At 44.2% G+C, this 24,536-nt stretch overlaps 1 protein-coding gene across 4 annotated transcripts in view; it reads right to left on the reverse strand.

The window, feature by feature from the left end:
* Positions 1-24,536, reverse strand: part of Map3k19 (mitogen-activated protein kinase kinase kinase 19) — a 40,512-nt gene that overhangs the window by 12,112 nt on the left and 3,864 nt on the right. For 3 of the 4 annotated variants that reach the window (XM_076941079.1, XM_034513600.2, XM_076941080.1), the window contains exons 2-10: positions 23,953-24,148; positions 21,211-21,399; positions 15,406-15,560; positions 14,678-14,793; positions 11,565-11,677; positions 7,052-7,142; positions 5,308-5,380; positions 2,708-2,967; positions 2,265-2,308 (exon numbers count right to left, since the gene is read on the reverse strand). In XM_076941079.1, coding sequence (XP_076797194.1) covers positions 2,265-2,308; positions 2,708-2,967; positions 5,308-5,380; positions 7,052-7,142; positions 11,565-11,677; positions 14,678-14,793; positions 15,406-15,560; positions 21,211-21,399; positions 23,953-24,126 — 1,215 coding nt within the window. In that variant the 5' untranslated portion in view covers positions 24,127-24,148. The remainder of the gene's footprint in view (positions 1-2,264; positions 2,309-2,707; positions 2,968-5,307; positions 5,381-7,051; positions 7,143-11,564; positions 11,678-14,677; positions 14,794-15,405; positions 15,561-21,210; positions 21,400-23,952; positions 24,149-24,536) is intronic. The other variant, XM_076941081.1, reaches the window with a different exon arrangement.

Consider the following 24,536-nt stretch of genomic DNA (forward strand, 5'->3'; position numbering starts at 1 on the left):
GACCAGGCTGACCTTGAACTTGGAGATCCACTTGCTTCTTCATTCCAAGTGATGGCACTAAAGCATTGGGCCATCATGCCCAGCTTAAATGTTAGAATTTAAACTGAGAAGTATTTTATTTCTCTTTTCTTTTTAGTTTCCACAGGACTGACTAAAATGTTTAAAGGCCTCTTGAGAACACTTTAAACTTGTTGTTATATCTAGTGTAAGGGTCCTTCCAGGACTGATGCACTCATTGTTTTGCTGAATCATTTAGTTGGGGACAGCTTTAGACTTGAAAACTTAGCAATGCTTTGTAGGTGCTCAGTTGCTACAGTTCACCTAGAATGCAGAAAGGGCTTGATTCAATCTCCCAGCAATCCATAAACTGGATGTGGTAGTGCATGTATGCCTGAGATCCCAGGACTATGGAGGTGGAGGTCAAAGGATCAGGAGTTCAAGGTCATCCTCAGTTACATAGCAAGGTTGAGGCCAGTCTGAGCTGCGTGCCAATATAAAGGTTTATTTAATGTGTATAGTGTATGGGTGTTTTGCCTGCATGTGTATATATATATATATATATATATATATATATATATATATATGTGTGTGTGTGTGTGTGTGTGTGTGTGTGTGTGTGTGTGTGTATACCAAAGTGTCTCTTGGACTCCCTGGAACTGGAGTTACAGATGGTTGTGAGCTGCCCTATGTGTATTAAAAACTGAGCCCAGGTCCTCGACAGTAGCAAGTGCTCTTAAGAGCCAAACCATCTCTTCAGACTCCTTAATAACTCTTACTATCTTTTGCCCTCCAACTATTTCAAACTCAGTTTCTTTCAATTATTACCAACCTCTAGAGGGCAGTGTAATGCAAACTACAGCATTCAACTGTGTGGCCCTTAAGCTATAAAGTCCTTAAGTGGTTTTTTTTTTTGGTTGTTTTTGTTTCTTTATGACCTTTTCTTATGTACACAAACTCTGTACCTAATCATATGTGATTATTTATAGACATGGATTATGCATAGAGACTGAGAGCTATGGTTTGAATTTTCAGTTGCCAACTAGGTGCAAGCAAGAAAGAAAAAAAAAAAACCCAGCTACTAGAAACTCAGGTGTCAGGAAATATCTATCTTTCTCAATTTTATTGCCTGAATTTTTTTCCCATTTCTCAAAAATAGGAAATAAGAAATGAAGAGGTGGCTCAGTCAGTAAACTGCTTGCCTTGCAAGTACAAACACCTGAGTTTAGTCCCCAGACCCCACATTTAAAAAGATAACTGTGCTGGAACAAGTTTGGAATCCCAGTATTGGGGATGTAAAACAGACAGATTCCTGGAGTTTGCTGGCTGACTTGCCTCATGTAACTGGCCAGTGAGAGACCCTCAAAAAGCAAGGTGGACAGTGCCTGGGAAACAAGTGCACAGGTGTCACTCATGTGCTGATGCACAGGTGTGCACAGCTGTCACTGATTTGCTAATGCACAGGTGTCACTCATCATACTGATGCACAGGTGTGCACAGGTGTCACTCGTGCTGATGCACGGGTGTGCACAGGTGTGCACAGATGTTTGTATGTCTCCTAGGACACTGAAGGCCAAGAAAGCTGAGAAAACTGAAAAATGACAAGTATTGTCCCAAAAGCTTTCCTTTTAAAGCTTTATAGGAGCAGGAAGCCTCTCCACCATCGGGGTGGGAGGTGAATGGCAACAAGTTACAGGGGATTTGGGCAAATGTACAAGGTGAATAGTGTGGCGAGCCACACACGCCTTTAATCCCAGAACTAGGGAGACAAAGACAGGGGGATCTCTCTGAGTTCAAGGCCAGACAGGGCAACATAGTGAGACAGTGTCCCCAAAATTTAAATGCATCAAGAAACAAAGAAGCAGACAAAGAAAAAGAGTTAAGTGAAAGAAAACGAAGAGACCTGTTCATCTCACTACCCAGAAAAGCAAGTCACCAGGCAATGAATGATTTTCCCATGAATATGAGCTTCTCCATAAAATAGTCATCGTTTTTAAATTTTTCTCTACAGTATCATTGCTGAGGATTTGACTTTGAATAGTTTGCTAGAGCTTGTCATCGTTGAGTGTTTTGGGTTATGTTATTTTTCTTTGCGACAGGGTTTCTCTGTATAGCTGTGACTGTCCTAGAACTAACTCTGTAGATCAGGCTGGACTTGAACTCATAGAGATTCACCTGCCTCTGCTTCTGAAGTTCTGGGATTCAAGGTGTGCACCTCCACTACTCTTGTTGTTTAATGAAGTCAAGTGTGCTGGAACTAATCTTACCTCGGTTCTTCGGCTACTGTACCTCATGTCAGTGGTAGGAGACTCTAGAAGAAAGGAAACAAGAATTGGGTGTTCTTAGGAGTAGGCTGAAAAGTGGTCACAAGCACATGTCATCATATCTGCCTTTTCTTAAACATGGGCTTGGGGAATTGAACTCAGATCCTCGAGCTAAGCACTTTACTGACTGACTTTTCTCTCCAGCTCCACTGCGGAATTAAAAGCACAACTTAATGTTTCCCCTTATTTGTGGTTTCCATAGTTTTATAGAGATACATAGAATCCTGTGTGTAAATATGGCATGAACAGAGAAGTAAGACTGTTTAGAGGGCAGGGGACTGACAGGAAGAAGGGGTGGGGAGAGGAAGAGCAGGAAAGGCTTGCCATACACTATGTACCTGTATGGATACTCTAACAGTAAATACATAAGCAAATGCTTGACTCACCATCAGATTTCCTTTGCTGTAGTTTCAGAGCATGAGGATCCTCCTCCCTGGCTGCAGATGTAGCAGTGCTTGGGTCTAAGCAAGGTCTGGGTGGTGAGAGGGCCACGTCCGCAGCACAGAGCTCCTGAGAGCTTCCTTCCGTCTTCAGGAGTGACGGCTGTGTGGTTAGCATCCTTGCCGTGAGGTCCACCATCTCCACTTCATTTGGTGGAGAGACAGGATGCACTTGTCCCCACTCCTGATGCTCTGAAGTCACCTGACTGAAAGCAGGGAGACAGTTAAAAACTCATTTGCTGGTATAGTTCAGATCTCAGACGGTCCCTCTGTGGTCAAAGTTGGGTCCCTAGCATATGCCCGTGTCGGAGGAGGTGGTGCCTAATGGAGGGAAATTAATTCATTGGGAGAATGCCTTGGAGGGGGTTCTGGTACTTCCCACCACTATCCCATTCTTTTTCTGGCCACCCTGAAGGAAGTAGCCCTCTCCCTAACATGCTCTCTCTCCACCGAGCTGTGCAGCTGTCTTAACCAGGAAGTGAAACACCATAAAAACCAAAGCAACCATGGAGTGAACCTCTGAAACCAAAACACATTCCTCTTTGTACACTATAATAAGTATTTTGCCAGTTACAGAAAACTGATGGCACATTCCCCGTATTCTCCAGAGCTACAGTTCTCAGGTCAGAGAACTTGTTGGAAAGTTTGGAAACTTGGTTCCCACATGGTCTGGCTGAGCCAGGCTGTGGACTCCAGACAAGGTAAGGCCCCCTACATGCTCAGGCCTGATCCTGCCAGCTCCGTCCTCTGAATCAGTCCTAATCAGTGATCCTTCCTCAGTCCTCATTTCTGTGAACAGGAGAGTCAGAGACAAAAGGCTGGGACAGGAGCCTTGTCTCAAAACACATTAATTAACCAGTCCAGTACCGTCAAACTGTCTGCAGTGAGAAAACCAATATATATATATATATATATATATATATATATATATATATATATATTCATCAATATATATATATATATTCATCAGTTATTTTTATTACCTTATTTTTATTTTCTATTCATTTATTTTTTGAGACAGGGACTCATGTATTCCAAGCTAGTCCCAAACTAGCTCTGTAGCCAAGGATGACATTACGCTTGTAAGCCTCCTGCCTGTGTTAGGATTACAGGCATGCAGCACCACATCCGGTTAATGCCCAGCTGGAGATCAAACTCGGGGCTTCATGTATGCTGAGCTGCATCTCCCACTCCATCGTCTGAGAGAGACAGAGCCTTGCTATTATATAGTTAATCTTCCAAGCAAAACAGCCACCGTTTCCATCAGATTGAATGTGCCTGCTTGTAGGAGATTTAACTGCTTGTAGCCAGTTCGCTAGGAGGGTCATGGAACCTCACCTGAGATTCTATCTAGTCCTGCCAACCATTTGTACACAATTCTGTCCTAAGTGTGTGGGACCTCGGGAGGTGTTAGAGGATAAAGGCTGAGGAAGGTTAATTGACAAAGACTCCTTTCCTGACTCTGGGGAAGCCAACAAGGATACTGGTTGAAGACTTTCCAGTGTGGTTGCTTTGAGGTTTCCTTGCTCCTATAAGCCACCCCTCACCCCCACCCCCACCCTGTGCTTTCTAAGTGAACTCTGGTAAAGCCATGCTTTAGTTTTTGTCTTTGGAGCCTTATAAGGAGGGGTAGACACTTTACATGTCACTGGGGAAGGGAATTTCCCAATAGTGCCGCCTGGCCTGGGACTTGATGTGTAAACCAGGCTCACCTTAAGCTTGTAGCCATCTCCCTGCCTCTGACTTCTGAATTCTAGTGCCAGAAGAACCCACCTTAAAACTTTCCAAGTCATGGTGGAGTGAGACAAACGTAAGGAGAACTAGAGCAGAATGCAGAGAATCAAAACATGCAGAAAATAGGCTCTGTTTTCTCACCCTCTCATCAGTGGACATAAGATTGTGTTAGCAAATTCGTGATGCTCACCCTCAGGGTCTGTACTCACGTTATCTTACACTGCTCATGGTCGACAGAACCCTGTTGTAGATAGCATTTCTCCAGAACAATGTATACTATGGCCCTGAAGCCAAATCAGACCTTCAGCCTGTTTCCTCGTGTGTGTGTGTGTGTGTGTGTGTGTGTGTGTGTGTGTGTGTGTGTGTGTGTGTTGAGGGGTACTCCTCTGCATGCAGGTGCATTTGGCTATGTGCGCTGAAACGGAAGCCAGTGGAGGGCACTGAGTGTCTCACACTAACCTTCTTTGCCGTATCCCTTTAGACAAGGTGTTTCATTAAACCTGAAGCTAGGTTGGCAGCCGGCAAGTCCCAGTAATCCTCCTGTCTCTGCTTCCCCACAGTGCTGAGGTTATAGGCACGCACATACCCATGCCAAGCATTTTACATAGATGCTGAGGATTTGAACTCTGATCCTCATGCTTGCCAGCAAGGGTTCTCACCAACCGAGCTCCATCACTGCAACAGATGCCATGTGGCCCCCACACCCGAAATGTCTATTTATTATCCGGCCCCTCCTCGTAGTATTTGTTGCCACACAACTGTCATCTTTTCTACTTAAATTACAATCCAGTACCTTGGAGGACATTCCTTACTTGATTTCTTTCAAACCTTCTTGACTTGCTTCTTGGGGAGGATCTGGTGGAAACGTCACAATAATCTCAACACCTGTAGAAAGTCATGACAGGAGTAGATGAAGAAAGAAAGCAGTGAACTCCCAGTGGATGAGGGAGAAACGCTTTAGTCTATTTGGATAAGCTTATTCCTAATGATCATAGAAAAAATGTTAGTTACAGGGTGGAGCTTAGCCATTTTCTTCAGCATGTCCGTGTTGTGTCAAGTGTGCGCCACCTCCGGCTAAGAATAGCAGTGAATGTGACCCCACCGCAAAATTATATACTTGGCTAAAGTATCACAAAAGTGTGTGTGTGTGTGTGTGTGTGTAACTAGAGTGCACTGTTCTTGAGTGTGAACTTTGGGGATGACAGTGTGAAGTCATAATATCAAAAGATTGGTTTTATGGTAATTTCCAGATGCAGGGCGGGATTGCTTGACACAAGCCGATGAGCTGAGTTTTATATTCAGGACCCATGTGGTGGAAGGAAAGGACTGACTGGCAGGTTGTCCTTTGATTTGTGTATATGAGCTGAGGTATGTGTATAGCCACATACATACATGTAGAAAAAAATAACTAAAATGTAATCTTCCAGCTAGAAAGGAGAGTCTTTGCCTGATCAATGTCCTGTTTGGAGACAATGAGTGTAAGACAGCACCTGCCTCCTGGAGTACCTTTATTAACTGAAATCTATCAGCTGCGAGGAGAAACTCTGTCAGAAAGATCATGGTTTCTTTGACTTACTAAGGTTTAAAACCTTAAGAGCTCTGTAAAGGTACTGCAGAGAGCTCATGGCGCCTGTGTGAAAACCAAATCATTATAAATCCATCTGAAAAGAAACCGGCATTTCAAACATCAAGTTGTCCCTAAATCAAACAGGATTAAGTGTCCTTTCAACCCCCTGGAAGGCATCTTGAGACACACAGTAGGGCCCTCTGAGGCGGTTTGAGCACAGGACTCTTCCAGAGGACAAACAGGGGCCGTTTGTTTTCATCCGTTTTTCCAGGTTCCATGATGCTCTTGTTTTAACTGTTACCAAATTGTGCTCTGCAGCTGGGCACAGAGCCCAAGGAAAAGGTAAACGGGCTGGAAAAGAACAGAACCCTGGAGCCGAGGGAAGATTCCGAGAGGAAAGGAATAGTGGGAAATTAAAAGCCGGAGACTGGAGCTGAGCTGGAGCAGTAACTAGGTAACCACAGAGAGCTGGAGCAGGTGGCCTCTGGAGGGGGAGGGGGAGAGTGACTGACTCAGATAAAGGATATAACAGAATGGGGGAGGGGGTGTTAGTCATAGTCTCTCTCCCTCCCCCTCCCTTCCCCTCCCCTCCTCTCCCTCTCCTGAGTATGTGTGTTCATGTATGTGAACAGACACATGAAGCCAGAGCATCACTCCTCAGGCACTGTCGTCCATCCTGATTTCTTGTTTGAGTTCTGTTTTTGTCTCTGGGGGACAGGGTCTCTCTGGCCTGAAACTCACCAGGTAGGCTGGGGCATTGGGATTACAAACTCACACCACACCCTGCATCTTTTATGTGGGCTCCGGAGAAGGAACTCAGGGGCTTGTGCTTGTAAAGCAAGCACTTCACCAGTGGGCTGCCTCTCCAGCTTCCGTTTCTTCTTTTGTCTGTTGTTTTCAAAGTTGTACCACATACTTCTGGAATTGCCAGAGAACCCCCAAAGCACCAGTGCTATCCTTAGGGACAGGTGGTGGACAGATGTGGATACCTTCTGTCCTTCGTGGCCAGCCTTCACTCCTGGGAGCTGCCCCTTCCCCAGCCAATACGGGCGGGTTGAAGTCGTCTTCAAGGTCAAAGTCCTGTAAGATCACAGAACAGAAGCTCAGAGAGGTTCTGGGGAGATGCTCAGTCAGACACTTGTCAAACAGGCCTGAGCACCCGATGCTCAGTTAAACATAATCCACATTAAAAAGCTTGGTGCCGCGGCACACGTTTGTAATACCAGCTCGGGGAAGCAGGAGCATGTGGGGATACCTGAGGTGAGCCAACCATGATACATAGGCACCTGAGCAACAACAGCCTCCACATGTGTGCACATGTATACACACATGTGAGAACACACACACTTTCTAAATTTAAACATTAAAGTGGTGATTCGAGACACTGTTTTGTTGGCAGGATGAATGCTGACTTTCCAAGGGTAAACTTTGACACTGTGGATTCCTTCTAAATTGGATAAAGTATTTAGGGCTTAAACATCGAAGGTTCAGCCCCGCCCCCCCTCCCCCCCAGCAGAAGCGATTAGTTGCATAATGAAAACGGAAGATCAAAGCTGAAATTCCGCCCTCAGTATTTTCTACTTTATGGGTTCAGCATCCCGGAGGTTAAGCTGCTATAAATACCCTCTGCACGGATAAGTGGAAAGAATCCTTCAGCTACCGTCACAGGGAAGCAACTACGGCTGGTCCCTGGGGCTTCGCAGAAGAAAAAGAAACCCCTGCTCCCATGGAACCTGCAGACAGAACCCCGGAGGGAAGCAGGCAGCCAAGCTGATGACAGTTTTCTCTAGGACTGCTTTCTGATCTGATCATGGGGCCCAACTTCTCAAACTGCCTTTGGCCTTTTAGAAAATAATCCTTATGTTTGAAAGCCAATTTGATTTATAAAAAAGTTTATTTAAAGACTCAGAACTTTCTAAAGGGAAATGCTTTCTTTGTTTGATAGAAGACATTGTATTTAATTTTTTAAAATTTATTTTCATTTCATTTTATTTTTATTTTCAAGACAAGGTTTCTGTCCTGGAACTTGCTCTGTAGACCAGGTTGGCCTTGAACTCACAAAGATCCACTTGCCTCTGCCTCTTGAGTACTGGGATTAAAGGTGCATGCCACCACCACCTGACTTAAAAAGATTTTTATTGAGCTTATTTGTGTGTGTGTGTGTGTGTGTGTGTGTGTGTGTGTGTGTGTGTGTGTGTGTGTGTACATGTGAGGACACATGTTTGTGGCACAGTGCACGTGTGGAGGTCAGAAGCCAGCTTGTGGGATTCAGTTTTCTACTTGCAGTACTTGGGTCCCAGGGGTTGACTTTAGGTAGCCAGGCTTGTTAGGAGGAAGCGCCTTTACCTTCTGAAGCATCTGCCTCAGAGTTATTGTTGGTGATATTCTCCTTTCATAGAAGTTGTTACTATTGATTTTGTGCTTTCAATTTTCTACATCTAGGCTGGGGGTGTAGCTGACTGTGCCCAGAACCATAGAAAACTGGGCATGGTGGCACATGTTTGTAATCTCAGCACTTGGCAGTAGAGGCAGAAGGGTCTGGAGCTCAAGGTCTTTCTTGTTTATGCAACGAGTTTGAGGCCAGCCTGGAATGCATGGGATCTGTCTCAAAAATAAATACAGTTTTTAAATGGGAAGGCACATCTAGAACCCCAGCACTGTGAACTTTAAAAACCTGAGAGAAAGAAGGGTGGGGAGAATATAAAGCATAGGCAACTAGGCTGTGAACAGATTTCTTTAAAACTCCATTGGAGTGTCAAAGATGCTATCTCAGTGGGGAATGCCCCTTGCTGCCAAGAATGGTGACCGGAGTTTGAGCCTGGGACCCACATGGTATGAAGAGAGAACTGACCCCCAAAAGTTGTCTTCTGACATTCATGTATACTGTAATATGCATTTGAGTTCTATTCTCCATAAATAAACGTCATTAAAATATTTAAATACCATTAGAAGGTAAAAACACTCAGGAATGAAAAGACTCCCACACTGAAACGAAAGTATTAATTAGAAAATTAAAAACTGCTTGAGATAAATGGAATCCTATGACATAGACTTTAGTACAGATAAAACCAGAACTGCCTTCTGTGTTATCCACATACAGGTTAGGGACAGACTGAATGTCTGTTTCCCCAAAAAGATGTTATGTTTGAGTCCTAAATTTCAGAGTGATGGCAGGAAGAAAGAGGACCTTTAGGAGAGAATTTAGGAGAGAATTGGTTCACGAGAGTGGAGCCCTATTCAGAAAGAGGAGGCCCTAGCCAGAAAGAGGAACCAACCAAAGCTTCCAGTGGGTAAGCACTCTGAGGTGAAACATTCCCTCCCGAAGAGAGGAGGGGGCTCCTAAGGTTCAGGAAGCTCAGAAAGCTACCAAGACGCTGGCTGACCCTGAGACCAGAGAGAGAGAGAGAGAGAGAGAGACTCTCTAATTGAGGTACCTATAGGTCACAAGTTTCAAGAATGCAGCTTTCCTGGATCCATCACCCATTTGGTTTTTGGTGATCCAATGGCCATTGTCACCCAGGGTCCTGTATACAGCCCCTTACCCATGATCCTATAAATAAGTCAATAAACTCACTGCTTCTGAAAGGGTTAAAAATTTTCAAAACCTCCTAGCAGACTGAACAGAACCAAGAATGCAGGTCAGCTTGGTCGTGAGCTCTGTGTTTCAGGAACTTGGCTGACCACAAGATAGATGGCTGATTACATACAGGCTCTTAGAGAATAGCCTATACAGAATATTCCCCATGACTCTTCCTTGTACCCTGTCACAAACTGAATAATGGGCTGGGACTTTCCACAGGTGCTCTCCAATAACCCTCCTTTATTCCCCCTGGGTTGTGGTTTCCCCCCTGAGTTGTGGTTTTTGGCTTTAAATTCTCTCTGTCTCCAAAGCCCCTGGGTCAGACCCTACTGTCCCTGCGTGGGTCATGGGTCTTGACCTCAGTATACTGACCAAGATATACCTCTTGCTGATTGTATCAAGTTCGGTGTCTTGTGAGTTAATGGATGGCCGTGAATTCCTGAGGCTTGGGTGAGGTCCTCCCTTCATGGGAGCCTTACACTTCACAGAGCTGGCTATGAATGGAATCTTTCCTTTGGTCTATCGTCTGTATCCAGACAGATGTCTAGACGTGTTTACGTCTAAACAGTCTCACAACTGCAACCTATTCTAACTCCTTAGTCTCTAGAACTGAGAAATAAATTCCTGTTTTGTTTTGTTTTTGTTTTTGTTGTTTTGTTTTGTTTGAGACAGGGTTTCTCTGAATAGCCCTGACTGTCCTGGAGCTTGCTATGCAGACCAGGCTGGTCTTGAACTCACAGCGATCTGCCTGCCTCTGTCTCCCAAGTCCTGGGATTAAAGTCATGCAACACCACTGCCTGGATTAAACTTCTGTTGGTTGTGAGCCACTCACTCAGTATATAGATTTTTTTGTGACAGTAAAAATTAAGACACACACATACATGTTCCAAGTTAACTCGCTGATTTGCATGTTTTAAAATATGTAAATGAGTGTTTTGCCTACATGTATGTCTACCACATGCATGCAGTCCTAGCTGAGGCCAGAAGAGGATGTCAGAGCTCCTGGTACTGGAATTTCGGATGGTTGTGAGCTCCCATGTGGGTGCCAGGAATCAAATCCAAGTCCTCTGGAAGGGCAGCTGGTGCTCTTAACTACTGAGCCATCTCTCCAGCCCCTGACTTACAATCTAAAAATGATTAATACTGTAAGTAATCAGCTGGATGTGGTGTTCCATACTATGGGATTCTGGAAAGCTAAAGTTCAAGGCCAGCTTACACTACATAGTAAGTTCTAACAGTATAACAAGACTGCCTCAAAAATATGTATACATGATATTGATATTTATATAAATCATATATGATTATTACAAAACACTGAGGAAGTACAAATAAAATAGTAGGTGGACCGGACATTTCATTTTTACTGTTGCTCTTTTTTAAACTGTTTTTTTTTTTTTTTTTTTTTTTTAAGATTTATTCATCTTATTTTATCTACACAGATGTTTTGCTTACAAGTTTATATATGTTCTGCCTGCATGCCTGGTATCTTTGGAGGTCAGAAGAAGGTATTAGATTCCTTAAAAGGGAGTTATAGGAGCTGGAGAGATGGCTCAGCAGTTAAGAGAACTGACTGCTCTTCCAGAGGTCCTGAGTTCAATTCCCAGCAACCACATGGTGGCTCACAACCATCTGTAATGAGATCTGATGCCCTCTTCTGGTGTGTCTGAAGACAGCTACAGTGTACTCACATACATTAAATACATACATACATACATACATACATACATACATACATACATTTTTTAAAAAGGAGTTATAGGTGGTTGTGAGTTACCATGCAGGTGCTGGGACTAAACCTGTGTCCTCTGCAGATGCAGAGCACATTCTTCCCTGCTGAGCCACCTCCCCACCCTCCCCTCTCCCTCCCCTACCCCTTCCCCTCCTCCTCTCCCCTCCCCACTTCTCTGCCCGGCTCCTCTTACCTCACTGCTGCTGATGCTCTGCAAGGTGATGTTTTCCGTTTTGGAAACTGTCATATCCATTGAAGTAGAGCCTGCCTCTTGACAGATGTCAAGCAGCGACTCGGCGTGTCTTTCTGTCAAAAAGAAGCAACACTGTGTTCTGATAAGGCCCAACAGTCCCACGCATGGGAAGATCTGTCTCTGGGTTTTGAGATCAGCTCCATTTTGACAAATTGCTCTGAAATGATGGTCAGGCCTTCTGATGAAACGTTAGGTAATAAGAGCCAGGCAGGTTGATTTGTGCGCCAGGAGGCTGAAGACATGGGATCTGCAGGGCAAGGTGGCTAGTTCCTCTATGAGGGGCAGTATGTTCCAGGTTTAGTGAGAGAACTTTCCTTAGTAAATTCAGTGGAATGTAATAAAGACATCTGATGTTAACCTCTGTGTGCATGTACACACACACACACACACACACACACTGCCTACATACTTCACACACATGAATGCAAGAAAAAAGTTACCAAGAGTCAGATTTTGGCTCAACATGATTATAGCAACTCAGTCTCAATGTCATTCTCACAGCCACACCCTCTGTGGTGTGGGAACACAGAGAAGAACGTTTCAACCCTCTGAGCCATCAACAGGGTTGATGATCCCATCTTTCAGGGTCCTACAGAAGGGGAAAGATGTTTACCTTTCTCCTTTCACTAAAGATGAACCCTTGAGTGGATTTCTGTTGGTGCATGGGTGGGAAGGAGCCTCTCTATTCTCTTCCAAATTGATTTGCCTAGAATACTGAAGGTTGTGTTGCCTGGTAACTGGCTTTTTTGTTCTGGAAAAGTCTCATGAGTTGATAGTCTCATGATGATATGATAGCAAGAGAGAGAAATCAGAGTGAAAAGTGATGGGGGGATTTGTGAAGACCACTCATTCCCTTTAAGTAGCTGGACCTAGGCCTCTGGAGAGGGCTCAGTTGACAAAGTGCTTTCCAGCAAACATAAGGAGCTGAGATCATTTCCCCAAACCTGAAATTTAAAAGGCCTGGAGAGGTTGAAAGAGTTAAAATTTTTTAAACCTTCTACAGATGGAGTCAAGAGTGCAGATCAGCTTGTTCTGCACTCTGGGTCCTAGGAAACTAGCTATCCATAAGACAAAATAAGTAAGATAAGAGTTCAGAGCTGAGAGTTCAGGACAGTGTGACCAAGTGCTATGGGTACCAGGAAGATAGATTGAATAGGGTTTGAGCTGGGAGTTCAAGTTAGCATGCCTGTGCACCCTGGATACCAGGAACTTGGCTGACCACAAGATAGATGGCTGATTACGTATAGGCTCTTAGAGAATAGCCTGTTCCTTGTACCCTGTCACAAACTGAATAATGAATGGGCTGGGACTTTCCACAGGTGCTCTCCAATAGCCCTCCCTTACTCCCCCTGAGTTGTGGTTTTGGGCTTTAAATTCTCTCTGTCTCCAAAGCCCCGGGGTCAGACCCCATTGCCCCTGCATGGGCTACAGGTCTTGACCTCAGTATACTGATTAAAATATGCCTCTTGCTGATTACGTCAAGTTTGGTGTCTTGCAGTTAATGGGTGGCCTTGAATTCCTGAGGCTTGGGTGAGGTCCTCCATTCGTGGGGGCCTTACAAGGTGAGGTGGCTCAGTGGTTAAGAGCACTGCCTGATTGCTCTGCCAGAGAACTGGGTGGCTTGATTCCTAGCACCTATGTGGTAGCTAACAACTGTCTGTGACTTAACTTCCAGAAGATCTGGTGTCCTCTTTTCGGCTCTATTGGTGCTAGGCACACAGGTAGTAAACAGACATACATGCAGGCAAAATACCCATTCAGTTAAAACTAAAGTGAATAAATCTCAAAATAGAAAAAGAAGCCAGGTGTGACTTTTTAGTCCTAGCGCTGGAGAGGTGGAGACAAGTGAATCCCTAGGGCTACCTAGGCAGTCAGCCCAGCTGGATAAGCAAGCTCTAGGAAAAGGTGAGAGATCCTAGTTACAGGAAGCAAAGTCTGGGGCTGGAGAGATGGCTTATTGGTTAAGAGCATTTGCAGCTATTGCAGAAAGCCAGGGTTGTTCTCCAGCATCTACAGCAGCTCTCAATTACCTGTTACCCCAGCAGGGCTCTTTTGCCCCTCCAGGAGCACTACATACAAGTAGGCACACACTCATACACATAAATTAATTCCTTAATGCATAGATTCAAGATGTGCACCATCCTTAGAAAACCACTGGAGATTGGCTTCTAGCTTACCCATGGAAGCATACAGACATAGACACACGCACACAAGAGTGTGGAGCAGGACTTCTTTGCCTTTTTTTAGAGCACGTAACCCTGCTCTTCGAAGACTCACTGCTCAATAAAGAGTCACTGATTGGTTTATTTAAATGAACTGGGTGTAATTGTTAGTATTCTGTCTAAACTCCACCTCCACAGTTACCTGGCAACAGCCAGGTATGCTCCTCCCCACATTTACCTGGCAACAGCCAGGTAGGCCTGGTCCACTATAAAAGGGGCTGCTTGCCCCCTCCTCTCTCTCTTACTCTCTTACCCTCTCTCTCTTACTCTCTTGCTTCTCTGTCCCCACCCCTCCTCTTTCTCCACGTGGTCATGGCTGGCCTCTACTTCTGTGCTTCTCTGCTTCTCTGCTTCTCTCTCTCTCTCTCTCTTTCTCTCTCTCTCTCTCTCTCTCTCTCTCTCTCTCTCTCTCTCTCTCTGCCTCTACTACCCTCCTGGCTCTGCTCCCCATGCCCTCAATAAACTCTATTCTATACTATACCGGTGTGTGACTGGTCCCTCACAGGAAGAGATGCCTCTACATGGGCCCGCTGAGACATCCCCTTCCCATACCTCTTCACACACCCACAGAACATACTCTCTTTGTCTCTATCTTTTTATAAACACTTCAGTAATGGAACATACTTTTGATCCCAGTACTTGGGAGGGAGAGGCAGGAGAATGTCTGTGAGTTAAAGGCCAGCCAAGTCTATGGATTGAGTTCCAGAGATACATAGGTGAGATTTAGTCTCAAACAAACAGATAAATGGAGCTATTATACAGATGTAAAAACAGAAAGACTTCAAAACAGGACTTAAACTGGGGAATCTGCATCCAGAGAGAAATATTGACCTGGTTTGGGCATAGAATTCATCAGGATGTCCAATAACTGCTGCTTCCTCCAGCTGCCAATCTGTGACACATAATGTATTGCTGACTTGCCACTGAAATCACAAAGCTTAGGATCTCTGGGAAGAACAGAAGAAGCATCAAAGATTGTTAGGTTAAACCTGTTAAGACATGAGAACACTCACATCAAATACACAGAAAGCTTAAGTTGGGTATATAATAATTCTTTCAAAACACATCAGAGAGAATGAGCATTTCTCAAAATTCTAAACAAGAAGCCTAGTGAGTGTATCTCAATTGGTAGAGTGCTTGCTTAATATGCACAAACCCATGTGTTCCATCCTTAAGGCTAAACAGCCAGGCATGAGCTTCCATTCTAGGCTGACCTCAAACTCAGCTATGTAGCTGGCAGTGGCTTTGAACTTCTGATCCTGCCTTTACCTCCTATGTGCTGAGGTAACAGATACATAGGCCACATATGTCTGGAGACTAAACTCTACCAATGGAGCTACATCTCCAGCACCCAAACATCAATTATCTAATCCAAAAAGAGCTAGATATCTTAAGAATAATGGTCAATTTCAATATTGGTCCATTCCTCAAAACTACAATGAAATCCTTTTTATAAAGATATAAAAAAAAAATCAGTCACCTAGGTTTGCATGTAATTTCAGCGTATTGCAGCAGACCAGCCACCTTCCAGCAGGTGCTGACCGGCCACCCATACTCACGCGTGGTGCCGGAGGAGCTCGGCTAGGACTTCATCAGGTCTGTAGACTGTTAATACATCCAGGCTTTCAAATAGGTCCACATCTCTCACAGCCAGCATCAGAGGGGTCAGACCGTGCGAGTTGGGGAAATTTATATCCAGGAACTCTTCACATGCCTTTAACAACAAGAGGTTTTGTTTCTGCTGTGTTTTCCTGTATGGCTACTTAAACTAATCTTTCCAGTTTCATTTCTTGGCCTATTCTCCTTTTAACTTGTTTTCCCCTGCAGTGGGGATTGCACTGAAATATACCTTAACTTCAGTATGTTCTCCCTCCCCCATACTGAGGCATTTTACTTATATTTTACTTAGGATGCTAGGATTTTCCCTCCTGTGTGTTTTCATCATAGTCTGTGCTGCTGCTGAGGTTGACAGTACATTGAGACAAACAGATGGGATGGGAACTGATTGTTTGGTCATCTTCTAGGTCTTTGAGTTTTACATCAGATCTGGAGCCGATGCCTTCACACTTGTTTAACCTGCCTGTGATTATCCCAGTGGTTATCCCAGCTCTGAGATCTCTGATGATCTTAAATTTGCCAGTATAGCCATTCTTCACCATGACAGCAAGAAACAGGACAATGACTTTGAGCAGGGCTTGATGACACCTGAAGTTTGCTGGTCTTCTAAGCTTTGTTGATGTTCTTGAGACCATTAACAGGACATGCATGTATATCCTGATGGAGGTCTTTTTGTTTTGTTTTGTTTTTAACAAGCCCTCACATCGATCAAACTGATCTTGAACTCTCTCTGTAGTTAAGGGTGATCTTGAACTTTTGATCCTTCTACTTCCAACTCTGGGATGGCAGGTGTGCACCACCATACCTGGTTTATGTGGTGCTGGAGATGGAACCCAGGGCATCATTCATGATAGACAAACACTCTACCAACTAAGCCACATGTCCAGCCTCCTCAATACTCTGTCACTGTACCTATCCTGAGGAGCTGGGAAAGTAAATGACCACAGGCCTTAGAGAGCCCATCGTTTTAGTGTTGGCGCCCAAAGCTGGGTATTTACCGAATGTGTAAGTTATGTTGGGGATGAAAAAGTCAGTCACAATGGGGCTGTGGAGACGACTTGGTCAGTACAGTGCTTAGTGAGTAATTTGAGGACTTTAGCTCAATAACCTTAATCCAGGTTAAAAAAAAAAAAAAGCCAGGAGTGGCAGTGTGCACCCATGATGTCAATGCTGGGGACACTGTGACAGGTGGGTCTCAATAACCAGCCAGACTAGCCTACTTGACAAGCTCTACTAGGCAATTGAGAGACTGTTTTGGATAAAAGAGAGGAAAAGGAGAGGGGGGGGGAGAGAGGGAGGGGATTAGGGAAGAGGAGAGAAGAGGGGAGAGGAAGGAGGGGATTAGGGAAGAGTAGAGGGAGGGAGAGGGGAGAAGAGAAGAGAAGAGAGGAGAGGAGAGGAGAGGAGAGGAGAGGAGAGGAGAGGAGAGGAGAGGAGAGGAGAGGAGAGGAGAGAAGAGACAGAAGAAAAACCCTTGTGTTACCCTGGCCTTCTCCTGTACACATGTGCCCATATATGCACATAAATATGTACACATACACAAAGACACAGAGAAAAAATAACTCTGATAAAATAAAGGATGAGAAGTTAAATGAATAATTTAGCATTTTTCATTTGGCACATAATTTCTCTTCTGTAGCTGATATACCAAACATAACTGAGTACTTTTGTTTGCAAAATCTGGCAGCTCTATTTTGAAAATTTTATTGTGTATGTATATATGTATGGTGTGTGTGTGTGTGTGTGAGTGAGTGAATACAGGTGTGCACATACAATTTGGGTCTTGGACGTAGAATTTGAGGTGCCAGGCCTGCACAGCAAGAGTTTTTATCCATTGAGTCACTTGCTGGCCCTAGCAACTCAGACCTTCTAAGGCCAAGAACTGACCTAAGTTACACAATACGGGTGACATACCAGTGCTTCTCTATGGGGTTGTTTGCATGACAGTTACACACTATGAAAGTCACTTAATAGTATGACTCACATGGGGCAGGTGCTCCCCGAACACTGTTGAATGAATGATTCACAACAGGAAGATGTGTCGTCTCACTGAGCTTATGCAGCCAAAGCAGAAGTGACACACATGCGGACATGATTATTATGCGTTAGTCAGAGTAAAATGTGGGCCAGGAAAATGGCTCTCTTGTGAAAATGCTTGCTTTACAAGCGTGAGAATCCAAGTTCAGATTGCCAACACCCCCAGAAAAAAGCCCAGTGTGGCAGAGGATGCCTCTAATCCCAATAGTGAGGAAGCAGAGCCAGAAGGATCTCTGGAGCTTGCTGGCCAGCTTCTCTATCCAAACTCTAGGTTCATCGAGAGAGGAGGGAAAAAAGGAAAGAAGGAAGGAAGAAAGAAAAAAAGAAAGAAAGAATAAATGAATAAAATACAACTCAGATTGCCAGAATTGAAAAGCCAAAAATTGAAGGCCAAAACTATCTACAGTGCTTGTTTTATATTCCGAAGTCACTTGCTAATTTTCACCTGTGTTTCAGTTCTGCCATAGCAATAGAGTCTTTACCTCAGCTTCTCCCAGGGCAAAATGGAGATAATGATATTACCTCAGCAGCGTGCTGTGGGAATTGGTTAATTTTTTTTTCCCTCAGTCTCTGAGAAGAAACTACCTCTTAGATAATGCTTATTATTATCTAGAGCCAATATGAGAGTTTCGAGCTGAGAGTCGGGGTGCAGCAGCACATCAATTTAGTATCTGTTGATCAAGCTTGGGTTCACATCCCAGCCAATATTTTCAGGGGTAAAAATCAAGTACTAGTAGTAACGTTACAGAGACACAGATTGGGTTACAGTTACACACAACACGATCATTAAGCCATTAAACAAAATGAATTGCCTTTTGGAAATATTTGGAAGCCCCAGCTCAAGAAACCTGATACTTTTAGAAGTACAACAAGAGACTGGAAAATGCCCTTTGGTTTTGTTACAATTGTCCTTGAACTTGACCTGGTTAGGATGTCTTTCATTTCTAGATCTGTTCGTGTCTTTACCATAAGAGATTAGAGAAAACAAAAGCAAACAACAAAACTAAGTTTCCTAGCGGCAGCACGGATTTCCTGGCAGTTTCGAGATCACTTGGTCTCCTCTCACAGTAACGCTGAAAGTCAATGCCAGGAGTGAGGAACTGCTGATAACTGAAGTCCTCAGTTATTCGTGCAGTTTTGCAAGGTGCTTTGTGGTGAAGTATCTAAAGAAGAGGATCAGAAACTCCCATACAACATTTAAAAAAATATATCCTTGGGGCTAGGGAGATGGCTTGGTCTTAGCCTGCACTGCTCCTGCAGAGAACCTGAGTTCTGTTGCCGGGTTGCTCACCGTCACCCATAACTCCAGGTCCAAAAGATCCAGCGCCCTGCTGGACTCCAGGGGACTGTACTCACGTGCCCAGAATGCACACACAGACACACGTTTAGAAACAGAAATAGATTTTTAAAATGAATTTTCAGGCTTGGGGGGACATCTCAGTAAAGTATTTGAAGTGCAAATATGAGGACCAAAATCTGATCCCCAGAGCCCACATAAAAATCCAGGCATGTGCTGTGTGGTCATTTCCTCTGAGATTAAAACAGGTCATCTTGGAGGAGAGCCCGCTAAAGCATAGGATATTAAAGAAAGGTAAATAAACAGGATGTTGTTCTAAAGAGAGGTCAAACATCCCATCTTTCAGGGAAACTCAGTAAGACAGGAAGTAAAGCTGGGCAACATAGTGAGATTCTATCTCAACGAAACAAAACGACAAACCCAAAACAACAGTAGCAACAACAAAATGCTGGCCCAGGCAGTGATGGTGCATGCCTTTAATACCAGCACTCAGAAGGCAAAAGGTGGATGGATTTCTGAGTTCAAGGTCAGTTTGGTCTACATAAAGAGTTCCAGGACACCCAGGGCTACACAGAGAAATCTTGTCTTGAAAAACAAAACAATGACCAAACCAAACCAAACAACAACAACAACATAAAGAGATAGTAAGTGGAAAAACTCATAGTAGCTTCAGGAACTCCCTGAAACTGGCCAGATTTATTCCCCTGCTGAGATCTCAGATTTGTAGCCTTGAAAAAGTAGAGTCAAATTGAACTGCCTGGAAGAAACAGACAGCAGCCAAGCTACCTTGAAAGGTTTAGGCCAGCTGAACTAACTGCACAGGGCATTCTCCAACCTGCTGAGCTGCCTGTAGGTTGGGCAGGGAGCTCCAGGCTCCCAGCTTTCATGAGGTATTACCTGAAGGGGCTCTAGCCAGCTTGATCAGGGTAAGCATGGCTCTGGCAGGCCTTGCCCTTCTCCCCCATTCCCTCCACCTTGCTAAAAACTGTTACATTATATTCCTAAAGTTAGCCACCAAGGTCTAGTTCCTTATTTGGCCACTTCCTTCACCTAAAGCTGACCTCCTAAACCAGGATCCAGCTATTAAAGTACTGATGTCCAGCAATCAAAAGGCCCTTTCAGCTCCCCTAATAACATGACCAATTAAAATTAAACACGGGATTTCCCCTTTTACCTTTATTGACTGCCATTTTCCTATGGCACATCTTGTTCCACTTTGTCCAGAGACAGTCCTTTGTTCCCCTGGGACAAATAGTCCCTTCCTCCTCTCCCTTGTTCTTCCCTTCTCCCTCATCCTCTATCCCCTACCTTTGTGTCTTTGGGAGTATCTACACCTCTGTCAGTCTTTGGTTCCCTATCTGGGGTGAGTAGATGTTTGTTCATGTCTCCCAGGAATAGTGTCACACAATAATATAGTGGCATGCCCTCTTACCCCCCATTGCTGAGACAGGGAAGACAAGAGGAGCCCTGGTTAGCCAGCCTATCTTACTCTCTGAGATCCAGGCAGATGAGAGACTATCTCAATAAATGAATAAATAAATAAACAAACAAACAAACAAGGTGGATGGCACCAGAGGAACGATACCTACAGTCAATCTCTGGCCTTCACATGCATATGCAGATATGCTCACATGAACACATGTGAGAGTGTATACACACACACATATACACATATTCCTCTAAAGTTCTTTGGGCTTAGCTAAATATTGTGCAATGTGTAGGCTCTCTGATTCCCTTTTCAGGATAAAGATAATAATTGCCACTGGCCCGAAGGGAACTAAACAGCAACTGTGCAAATGGCAGTGATATCCAGGGAACTGCTCTGAGCAAGCTGACAGCGGTCCTCTGGGTCTTCCTGGGGATCATCATTTCCCAGGGGCTGCAGCTTGACTTAACTAGAAGGGGGTGGAAATAGGTTGCTGCTCTGTTCTCTTAGAATCTTGTTTTCTACGTGTATCCTGTCTGGTCCTGTATCTTTCTTGACTCTCCTGCCTGAAACATTATGGGGTTGCATTTGAAAATAACTTTTTTCTTCTTTGGAAGGAGTGCTGGGGGCCTGAAGAGCTGGCTCAGCAGTTAAGAGCGCTCGCTACTCTTATTTATAAGAACCTAAGTTCAGCTACCAAAACCACAGTAGACATTTCCCATAACTCCAGCTCCAGAGGATCTAACAGCCTCTTGAGGCCTCTTGAAGCATTTGTATACCTGTAAACACACACACACACACACACACACACACACACACACATACACACACACTTCTATGCACACACAAATACACATACACAAATGTAAAAGTTTAAATGTAAATAAAAATAAATTTTTAGGAGTCCTGTACTGGACACAGGACAGCACAGTCTGTCTGCTGCCCACCTGCCCACCTCCTCCCACGGTAAGTATCACTGTTACTAACCAGCAAGTGTTGAAGCTGATCCAGGTCACCTTGCCACGAACTTCGCAGGAGCTGCATTTGGGGAGCCTGAATTCCCTTGTCTGCCAAGAGCTGTCTCTGGATGTCACCATTAGCCACATGGAGCGCAGTTTGATTGCTGTAATTGCAAAGGGTGATATCTACGCCCCTTTCCAGAAGAATCTCAACAACCTGCAAAAACAATAAAGTCCTTAAGATTCTAACAGTGTGTTTTTATCTTTAGTTAAAAAAATGTTCATAATTATATATGTTGAGCATATTTCCGTCCCTCCCTCAATCGTTTAATAGTTCTTTTATGTTTTTGTTTGTTTGTTTGTCTTGTTTTTTGAGACAGGGTTTGCCAAAGCCCTGGGCTGTCCTGAAATTTGATCTGGAGACCAGGCTGGCCTTGAACCCAGAGATCCACCTGCCTCTGCCTCCTGAGTGGCTGGATTAAAGACTTGCACCACCCCCAGGTGTTTGTTTTTGTTTTGTTTCTTTTAGCTAGTGTCTTACTGTGTCACCCTGATTGGCCTGGAACTTGCTATATAGATCAGGCTGGTTTCAAGCTCAATGAGATCTGCATGCCTCTGCTTCTTCATTGCTAGGATTCAAGATGTATGTCACCATGCCTGGCTGACCAAGTTATTTTTTATTTAATTAATTTATGTGTGTGGGGGGGGGGGAGGGTGGTCGTGAGGGCCAAGAAGGCATCAGATCCCTTGGTTATTTGTGAGCTGCCTGCTATGGATGCTGGGATGACAACTTTGGTCTCCATGGTTGAGCAGCAAATGCTTTTAAATGCTGAGCCATCTCTCTAGCTCCATCTCTCGAATTCTTCATACTTTTGTGTGGCAGCTGTACCTTCAGGGTTTGACAGAAGACTAGATATGGCTCTCATTCATGATAAAGGGCAGGCCGATAAGAATGGAATGAAAACGGAAGATTGTAGGCTGAGGTAATATAGCTCAGTGGTTGGCGCTCATGCCTAGCATCTGTAAGGTGGTCCCCAGAACCACCACAACAAACTGTATGAATGCAGGTAACTATGATTTACCTTTTCAAATGTTGACTCCGAATCTCTATAATAGCTGGTGTGGTGGTGCACACCTTTAATCCCAACACTTGGGAGGCAGAGGCATGCAGATCTGTTTGAGGCCAGGGTGGCCTACACTAAGTTGTAGGTCAGCCAGGGATACATAGTGACAACCTCTAAACCCCCCTCCAAACAACAACAACAAACCCAACACCAATAACAACAAAACCAACTCTAATATGGGTGATTTCTGAGAACTGTATTTTCAGACTAGGGATCTATAAATATTTTCTTCTAAAGCCATATAAGCATTGAAGTCTTTTTTTTTTTTTTTTTTTTTGAACGAGGATCTTATATAGTCCAGGCTTGCCTTGAGGGCCCTGCACTTCTGATTCTCTTGCCTCTACTTCCTAAGTCCTGGAATTAAAGGTTGGGCCGTGACTCCTGGTTTATGTGGTGCTGGGACTCAAACCCAGGTCTTCATGCATGCCAAGCAAACACCCTACCAGTTGAGCCACAACTACAGCTCCCCAAATTCCAGCTGATTCCTGGAGTCTCACAGTGGTTTATAATTTAGAAAACGAAACTCATTATCGATTGTCTATCATTTGTCTACCTATCGTCACTCATCTATTTTTGTCTGCATCCCTGTCATCTCTACCTCTCTGGCTCCTTCTCATCTACTCATCTCTATGAGCCAATCTACCATCTATCTACCTGTCATCTACCTATTTACCCTAACCCACCCCTGCAATGAGATTTTATTTGTCTACATTTTTATTAGCTATCTGTACAGCAGCAAGTGTTGGGCTCAGGGTCTTGTGCTTGCTAGGCAATAGAAATCTACCCCAGCTCTGCTCTGGCTTATAGAGTCCTGGATGTTGCAGATAATTCTGCTATGTATCTCTAGAGAGTGTACAGGCTACATTCAAATGCTGAAGTAAACATTTTTTTTTCAACAAGTATGGCATAGGTGCCCAGTGTGTGTGTTCTGACTCATCTTTGTCCTAAGTCCTAAACAAGGAACCAGGTAACCACACAGATTTCAAGCTCCTCTTAGGATGGTGGGAACACAGACAGATGAGAGAGAAACAGTGTGGTGAATGTCATGGCAGAGGGGAGCATGGGAGACTGGAGTGGTGTGAATGAAGAAGGCCACTGAGGACTTTAGAAGGCAGTTGTTACAAGGACCGAGGATGCAGCTTGGAAGTTAGGTGGTCTCCTGGCATGCATGATGCCCTAGAGTTTGTCCATAGTACTGTGTTGACTGGGCATCTCAGTGCTGGGGAGGTGGAGGAAAGAGGATCAGAACTTCAAGGTCATCCTTGGCTATATACCCCAGGCTAACTCAAGACCAGCCTGGGTAGTGTTAATGGCCTCTGGACATATCTGTGAAAGAGTTGTTTGTGGGATGTTTTGGGCATTCTTTTCTAAAAAGCTATTGGAAGCTTATAATAATAATAATAATAATAATAATAATAATAATAATAATAATAATAATATAATAATAATGGCTGCAAATCTCCCAGATCTATCAGAAAGCAGCGTGAAGCTGAAGTAGACAGTGCTGTCAGAGTAATCCTGACCCCTGAGCTGGGGCTTTGCAAGGACTGAAAACAGGAGTTCATTAGTGGAGGATCAGGAAGCTCCCAAGTCTCAGGAAACCAAAGGCAACCCTTCCTTGCTTCCTGCCACTGCACCCCCTGTACCTCTGATAGGTTTTCTTCCGCAGCTGTAATGAGAGGTGTGTTTCCGGTCTGTGGGTGCTGAAAGTCAAGGTTTCCAAGGACTGAGTGGACTTCAGGAATACGGCCACAAATGCATCCCACATCACCCCTTGAAACCGCTTCAAGGAAATCATGAATCAGTTTGTTTTTGTTCATCTTGCTGGTTTCATATAATTTTCTTAGAAAAGAAAAAAAAAATGATTTAATGACAATAAAAGCCAGCAAAACAGTGAGTAGCTCCAATGTAAATGTTCTGCCTTTATTTGATGCCTTCTTTTATATGGAAAAACAGGATGTGATGAGGGACTGGCTCCACAGACAAAGCACTTGCTGCTTGGTGTGTTCAAATTCTCAGAACCCACAGAAAAGCTAAGCAAGCTTTGTTGCCACCTGTAATCCCACTCAGGAGGCTGACGGTGTATCCCCAGGACATGCTGGCTAGTGATAGTAACTCAACCTGGAGAGAGAACCCTGCCTCAATAAATAAAGTGCAGAGTGAATAAATAAAATGCCCAACATCAACTTTAGGCCTCCATATTTACAGACACATGCATGCCTACCCACTC

This window comes from Arvicanthis niloticus, chromosome 10 (assembly GCF_011762505.2).
Source record: "Arvicanthis niloticus isolate mArvNil1 chromosome 10, mArvNil1.pat.X, whole genome shotgun sequence".
Taxonomy (NCBI): Eukaryota; Metazoa; Chordata; class Mammalia; order Rodentia; family Muridae; genus Arvicanthis; species Arvicanthis niloticus.